Genomic DNA, 8,128 nt, shown 5'->3' on the forward strand with positions numbered 1-8,128 from the left:
GCCTGGCACGTACCTTGCTCTTTTAATTTATTCTGTTTCTGAGGTTCTAATCCATGCGTCTGAGTGTTCCGCCTGCATCCCTGTTGTACTGTGTGCTGTGTGCACGCAGTGCCCAGAGAGCCAGGAGAGGGACCAAAGCCCTTAGAACTGGCGTCACCAACGGCTGTGAGCTGCCATGTGGGTGCGGGGACTCCAGCCTGAGTCCTCTGGAAGAGCAGCCAGCGCTCTTAACCACTGAGCCAGCTCTCCCTGTATTTTGCTGATCATCTCCTCCTCAATGCCCTCTCCATCCCTCCTCCCTTCGCTAAGTTGCTTCCTCCCTCTAAAGAGATATTTCATCTATCCCCGCATTAACTTCTCTGGTTCTTCTCCCCACTCCCTGTAGAACTTTCCCTCCTCCTTTATAGTCCTCTTTATACTTATATGTCATACACACAGAGAAAACATAATTTGAGAGGTTTTTTTTAAGATTTATTTATTTATTATTTATACAGTATTCTGCCTGCATGTTCAACTGTATGCCAGAAGAGGGCACCAGATTTCATTACAGATGGTTGTTAGCCACCATGTGGTTGGTGGGAATTGAACTCAGGACCTCTGGAAGAGCAGCCGGGTGCTCTTAACCTCTGAGCCATCTCTGCAGCCCGAGAGAACATAATTTAACCTATATTCTGGGTATAAGAGGTCATATTTAGTCTCTGTTACCCTCTTGTTTCCCCCTCCCTTCCCATTAGATAGTTCCCTCCTCTTTATCACATCCCTTCAATTTTCATGCTATCCATATAAAATTATATATTTATATATTATATTATCATATTTATTATAACATCATATAATAAATATAACAATACATTATATTTAAAATACAAAAGATTTCATCATATAACATAGAAACATGCACATATAAACATTATACATAAAGTTTATTGTAAAGCAATTCTGATTTGCATTTCTTTGGTGGCTAAAGATTATTAATCTTGATAGCTGACTGAATTGACTTTGGGATCACCTAGGAGATACGGCTCTTGGCCTCTTGGAGAGAATCTTCACAGCGGCTTCACTGAGGAGGGAAGACTCGCGTGAGTATGAGTGGCGCCAAGCCATAGGCTGCGAACCTGTGCTGAAAAAAAAGGGGCAGATGAGAAAGCGAGCCGAGTACCAGCCTTCATCTTTCTGACGGCAGATCCTGCATGGCCTGCTCCTCCACTCATCCTGCCTGCTCCTCCACTCATCCTGCCTGCTCCCGCACCTGCCTGTGCCTGCATCTTGAAATAATATTCTTCTATTATTCTTTAGTGGCTTCAGAGTTTCAGATCTTTTTGTTAAATATTCTTTCCTGTTTAATTTTTCAGTTAGAATATGAATGGGCTTCATTATGCCGCTTTCACGTATTGTACTTTGTTCTCCCCCACCCCCAGCCTCCCTTCTGAGCCACGCCTCCCTCCCTCTGATTGGCTCACTTTTCCCTCACAAACACTCTCCTCTCTGTCGTTGTTGTATTAACCCCTTTTTACCCCTTCTTAAGGTTTTTCTTTCCCTCTCAGGATCCCCTTACTCGGTTGAACACACACATACACACACACACACGATTTTAAAATCCAGATTCCACATGTGAGAGAAACCACACAGAATATATCTTTCTCAGCTTTATTTTGTTTAATGTAATGACTTCCAGTTGTATCAATTTTCCTGTAAATGTCATAGTTTCGTTTTTATAGCTGACTAAGATCTCACTATGTATACATACTGCCTTTTCTTTATTTCTCTATGTGTTGATGGACACTTAGGTTGGTTCCATTTCATTTTCTTCTTTTAGTATGTGTGTTTTTTCGAGACAGAATCTCTATAATTACATCATCCCCCTTCCTTTTCCTCCCTCCAATCCCTCCAATGCACCCCTTGCACTCTCTCAAAATCACAGATTCTTTTATAGACATATATGAATGTTTATATTAATAAGTTTATATATATTAAGAGCATATATATTCCTCAGTATATATAAATCAAACCTGCTATGCATAATGTTACTTGTATGTATGTTTTCAGGGCTGACCATTTGCAGTTGGATAACCAATTGGAGTGCTCTTCCTTGGGGAGGACTGTTTCTCCCACTCTCAGCATTCCTTCATTGCTTGTAGTTCTGTGATTAGGATTGAGGCCCTATGGTCTTTCCCCACCCTAAGATAGGATGTCTATTGATGTCATTCTTGTCCAGGTCATCTTTGGGCAGACATGTTGGTAAGATTTCATGGCTGTAGTTTCCTTGATATTTCTAGCAGACATACTCTCACAGCAAACTTCCTGTTCCTCTGACTGTCACGGTCTTTCCAAACCTTCTTCCGAGATGATCCCTGAGCCTTAGATGCAGGAGCTGTGTTGTAGATGTATTGTTGTGCCTGAGATCCAGGACTCTGCACTTTGATAAGCTGTAGTTTTTGGCAGTGTTCTGTTTGTTTCCTTGATGAGGGGTGGGAGCTCCACTTCACTGTGGGCGCAAAGATAAATATTTAGAGTAGAGTTAGGGATTATCCTGGCTTCATAAAGAGGCAGTTGTAGGTTAACCTCCAAGAAGTGTGAATAAATGAGGGCTGGGTGTCAGCTAGGTTTCCAGTGCCAGGCGTGAATTTCCTTTTGTTGAGTGGGTCTTAAGCCCAGTCAGAGACCTGTTGGCTACCACCAAGGTATGTGTGGCACTATTGCATCCTTAGGGTTATTATGCCATGCTAGTCACTGTAGTCCATAGGTGTCATAGCTGGATAGGATTGCTGATTGCTTTTCTCCTGGTACCGTCTGATACTATGGAAGCTCCTTCTCAGCGAGGGGTGTTCTGTCTCCTGTCGATTGCAACTAGTACAGCACTGTACTGGATGCCCAGGTTTCTTTGTGCTATGTTGTGTAATTCTTTTAGTACACAGCCGAGGTCGGTGTAGCTAGATCATATGGTAGTTCTATGTTTGGTTTTTAGGACCCCCCCAACCCCGCGTGATTTCCGTAGCATCTGTATAAGGTTACATTCCCACCAGCAGCGTGTAACTTTTCTCTTCCCCCCATGCTTGCCAGCATTTGGTATTGCTTCTTATCTTTTTCCTTTTTTAAAGAATTTTTGGTCTGTGTGTGCATTTGTGCGTGAGTTTGTATGAGTGTGAGCTTTGTGTATGTGTGTGGCATTTGTATATATGTGTGTGCACATGGGCATAGAGGCTGGAGGTTGAATTTGCGTGTATTTTCTCCATCACTCTCCATCTTTGTATTTGGAAACAGTCTCTTAACCTTTGCTTATGGCTTTGGCTAGTTTAAAGTGTAAACTCCTGCAGCCGCTACTGACATCAGTGTGGAGATTTTTTCAAAAGACTAAAAATAGAACACTAAATTATGACTCAGCTATACCACCCCAGACATTTACCCAAAGGACTATATTCCCCATCGCAGAGATGCCCGAATGCCCGCATTTATTATTGGCTTATTTACAATAACAAGAAAATGAGACTCAGTCTAGATACCAATCGACAGATGAATGGATGATGAGAATGGGGTAAATATGCACAGTGAAATTTTATTCAGCCATGAAAATATGAAACTGTATACATATCAGGAAGTTGGTGGATCTTGAAATTTTATATTGAGAGATGTATTCCAGAATCAGAAAGGCAAATATCGTATGTTTCTTCTCACATGTGGATACCAGCTTGTGGTTTATTTTCAGGACTTTATCTTTAAGCTTATGTGTGTGCACTTGTGTCTTTGTGCATATGGCATGTGGCTGCAGGGGCCCACGGATGCCAGAGAGGGTGTTGGATCCCCGGAGCTAGAGTCATAGGTGGTTGTGAGGGACATATTGTGGGAATGAAACTCAGGTCCCCTGGGAGAGCAGGAAGTTCTTTTAACTATGAAGCCATCTCTCTGGCCCATATTCTCATTTTATTTACGTGCATTTATGTGTGAATAAGTTGGGTAGGTCGTAAAAATGGAAGGGAAGCCATGAGCAGGGAAAAAGAGGTTCTAAAGAAAAGGAGTGGGGGAGGTAATAGAATACACGAGACATGAAAGTGCAAAGGAGAATACTGGAGGTGAACAGGTAGAACTCAAACTGTAAGAGCCAGAGGCCCAGGACGTCCACTGCAAGAGAGTGTCTTCTACGCATGACTGCTGAGGGAAACCTCACCAGTAAACAAAGTCAGCACGGTGACAAGGCTGACTGGCATGCCAGCGTGGAAAAGGGAGCTCTTACAAGGCCCTGCCCCTGGATGAAGAGCTACAAGCAATGCATGGCTGCTGAGGGAGGGATGAGCCCCCCCCCCACCATAGGTTATCCCAGTTCAAATGGTCATCCCTGACCATATACACGTGTGAACAACACCAAAACAAGCCTGGCAGGTTGTGTTTATATGTGTACTTGTTCACATGTGTGCGCGACAATAGTAATTAAAGAAATAGAAGCCATGGATTTGAGAAAGAGTGAGGCGAAGGGGCATGGGATAGGTCGGAAGGAGGAGAGGGAAGCGGGGTACACATACAGGTATTTAAAAATAAATTTAAAAATAATATTTTCTAAATAAATGAACTAAAAGCTAGATATAAAATAAAGAAGAACAGAAGGAACGCCGCATAATTTTAGTTTTAACGGAGCAGTTCATAGGCAGTTGTCCACACAAATGTTGGTAGTATATCCTATATCAGTATAATGGAATCCACACATACATTTTATTTCTTTTTGTGATTCTTTTTATATTTAGATTTTGTAAGTCTTAAGTGATAGTTTGAATCATCCTTTGGTCCATGGAAGGAAGAACATATGAAAAATATTTTCTTTAGCAGAGAGGGAAAGGCAAGGCACTTGACAGCTATCTTCTGCCAGGTGGAGGGTGAGGCATGATAGCTAGAAGATGGAACATTAAAAAACCTATAGGGCTTCCTGCATTTATCTTTATCTCCTAACTTGTATGTCTGATCTCTATCAGCAGCTGGGAAGGAAAAAAAAAAAGGCCTATCCAGACACTCGCTCGCTCGCGGCCAACGTCATGAAGCACTCACTGCTCCCCTTCGTGGTGTTCCTGTGCTTGCTGCTGCTGCTGCTGCTGCCGCCACTGGCCCAGGGAGGGAGGAAGCAAAAGTATGCTCGTAGGTGTTGAGGATGCCTGTGAAGCAGGGGCAGGGGCTGTGCTCACTTCTGGACAAGGGGGGTGGGGGTCATGTTCGGCTTGATTGAGGCTCCCCCTTCCCAGATGAGCCCCTGGAGAACCCGAGGACTCCTCCAGCTGGGAAACTTCCCAAACAGCAGTGTTTATCCAAACACCATGAGTGGTGAAGACAGAATATTTTTCTCATGCCTCTGAGGATGGAGAGCCAATGCAGAGCTCCCTTCATCCTCCATACTTACAGAACCCCTGTGGTTCCTTTCACGAGAACCAAATGGGTATCTATCAAATACCCATTGTTTCATCAGATTCACACTTTCATTAACACCTTAAAGTACACATATCTGTTAGAAAGTGACAAGACACCAGAGTCCTGGTAGGGCGAACTTGTGGCTCCTGTGAGGAGAATCTATCCAGTGGAAGGGATGAAGAGAGAGAAGCATTTGGAGAGAGGTCAGTGAAGTAGTGGAGTGGGTAAGACACTTGCCATGAAAGTCTGAGGGCCTGAGTTTGATCCCTGGAATCCATGTAAACACGGAGGGAGAGAACAGACTCCACAAAGCTGTCCTCTGACCTCCACACACGTGTCTTGGAGCAGTCAGCAAGAAAGGAGTGTAGAAAAAAAGAAACCAGGTTCAAGCTGGGCACGGTTGAGCAAGTCTATAATCCCAGCACTTGGGAAGTGGAAGCAAGGGTTTTGGGATATCTTCAGCTTCCTGTGAGTTCAAGGGTAGCCCAGGCTACACAAGATCCCATCTCAAACAAACAAAAACAAAATCAGAATGCTCGTTCATATTCTGTCTCCTTGAGCCAGGAATTGGAATGAGGCAAAGGCAATGACTTTTCCGTGAGGGAACACGGAAGAGAGACACCTTGGCCGGGGTATGGGGCTCAGACTCTAGGAAGAAGCCCTAAACTCAGAAAGGGCTTGTCTGAGGGTGCTTGGCTGTGTGTCTCTGTTAGCCTCTCACTATTTCAATTTCAATTTCAGCGGGGGAATTGTTGCTGGAGGAGTGCTGGGGACAGCCAAAAGCTAATGACTGTGCCAAGAAGTGTTCTAGAACTTTCAAATGTGTACACAGAGGCCACACATGCTGCTGGACCTACTGTGGAAACATCTGTGCAGAAATTGGGGTGAGCTGCAGATGTGTGTGGAATGTTGTCACCCCTTTCCTCAGAGGTCAGTCCCCAACAGAGGACCACAGTTGCCCAAACCTGAGGCACAGACAGACAGACACATAGACACAGACACACATACACACACAGACACAGGCCCACACATAACACACACAGACACATACTCATATACACACATAGACACAGGGCCACACACAGACATATGTACACACACATTCATACAGACACAGGCCCTCACAGAAACACACATATACACACAGACACAGACCCACACATAGAAGAACACTTATACACACAGACACACATATACACAGAGAAACATATACACAGACATACCTAGATACACCCAGACATGAAGAGACATTTGCAAACATATAAACACACCCAGATATACATAGACACATCCACTTTATAGACATGCACAGACATACACTTATACATACCCAGACACATCCAGATATAATAAACACACAGACATATACACACACAAATACGTTTTTATACACCCAGAAACATGCACACACACTCACCACATACATAGACACATACACAAAGACACATTCAGACACATAGATCAACACACAAACAGGTGGACACACATAGACACACATGTAGATACACACACACACAGAGGAAGAGGGAGAGGTAGGAGAGGGAGGAGAGGGAGGAGAAGGAGGAGAGGAGAGGGATCAAGGTCCCAAATCAGTAATGCAATTCACAATTCAGTGGTACATAAAATAAGACAGCTTTTTTTTTTTTTTTTTTTTTTTTTTAATACAGGGTCACTCTATGCAGTCCTTGTTGGGTTCAGGGTGGAGGCTGAGAAAACTCACTTCAGATACAGAAGCTTAAAACAAGCTTTGTTTTCTGAGCCCTGGGAGGCGTCGGTTCAGAATCTGAACCATGTCTTGGAAGGGAGATTGAGAAACACTTTTTAACATTTTTAAAAGATGGGAACACAAAGCGGGGGTGGGGGGTGGTGGTGGGGAGAGCAGCAGGGTTATCCAATTGTATTTTGACATTACCGGCTAAGCAAGGGAGTATCTGTTGGAGACTGGGCCTGATCCAGGACACCTGCCCCAAGGCCATTTGGTCCGGAGCTCAGGGTGATAAGGCAGCAAAGGAGTGGGTCAGCTGCACTTAGTTAATTAGGGCAGAACAGTAAAATATTTTTATAACTTATGTATCTTGGTGTAGATAACAGCAATTTCTTTATTTTTTACCAGTTGGGAAAAAAAATTGAAGAAGTGGGATAGGAATTTGTTCCTGGGCTTGGGAACATGAGCTTGCCAGCAAGATAGAGAAGCTGTCCTTGAGATGGCTGGACTCAGCAACTGTCTTCTTACAACAGAAGCTGTTCAGGCACCAGGAAGATCCCAGCTCCCCTAAGGGGCCTGGGACCTTGAATTTAGTTTTTCCCTATGGTTTAATGGAGTCTGAAAACGAAATCATGGTACTTAGAATAAGTTTCTTCTGCTTGTTCCCAACAGTCCTTACTGTCCTGGAACTCGATATGTGGCCCGTTCTGGCCTCAGATTCATAGACCACCACCTGCCTCCGAGTCCCCAGTGCTGGGTATACCGGCTGGCCTGCCTCTCTTAAATGCCTGTTTCCTAGTTCTTAACCACCGACTCCACAGTTCCACTTTTCTGAGGACATATTGAGCTCAGCCAGATTCCTCAAGGAACTCGGGCCTCCTCTGCCCAGAAGCTGGCAGGCTATGGTATGGGACATGGGGTGTGTCAGCCAGTGGGAACAGGAACACGGCTTGGAGCTGAACGTTTGTTTCTCAGACACCGTATCTCTAAGAATCTAAACTTTCTCTTTTACAGAAATTTTTTGAAAGAAAGAAATGA

General features: G+C 44.0%; 1 protein-coding gene and 1 long non-coding RNA gene across 3 annotated transcripts; one reads left to right on the forward strand and one right to left on the reverse strand.

Moving 5' to 3' along the window:
* Positions 1 to 904: 904 nt before the first annotated feature.
* On the reverse strand, positions 905 to 1,388 carry LOC132653742 (uncharacterized). Of its 2 annotated transcripts, none has more exons than XR_009591586.1 (2): positions 1,250 to 1,388; positions 905 to 1,115 (listed from the first exon to the last, which is right to left on the reverse strand). It is a non-coding gene; the product is annotated as an uncharacterized LOC132653742 (long non-coding RNA). The 2 variants fall into 2 exon arrangements; XR_009591587.1 differs by having other exon boundaries at positions 905 to 1,120.
* Positions 1,389 to 4,987: 3,599 nt separating this feature from the next.
* On the forward strand, positions 4,988 to 8,128 carry Wfdc11 (WAP four-disulfide core domain 11). The gene is made up of 3 exons (XM_021663280.2): positions 4,988 to 5,118; positions 6,127 to 6,269; positions 8,105 to 8,128. Exons 1-3 carry the CDS (start codon positions 5,019 to 5,021, stop codon positions 8,126 to 8,128), a joined length of 267 nt encoding a protein of 88 aa, XP_021518955.1. The 5' UTR covers positions 4,988 to 5,018.

The sequence above is a fragment of the Meriones unguiculatus genome, chromosome 4, assembly GCF_030254825.1.
Source record: "Meriones unguiculatus strain TT.TT164.6M chromosome 4, Bangor_MerUng_6.1, whole genome shotgun sequence".
NCBI classification, from domain to species: Eukaryota; Metazoa; Chordata; class Mammalia; order Rodentia; family Muridae; genus Meriones; species Meriones unguiculatus.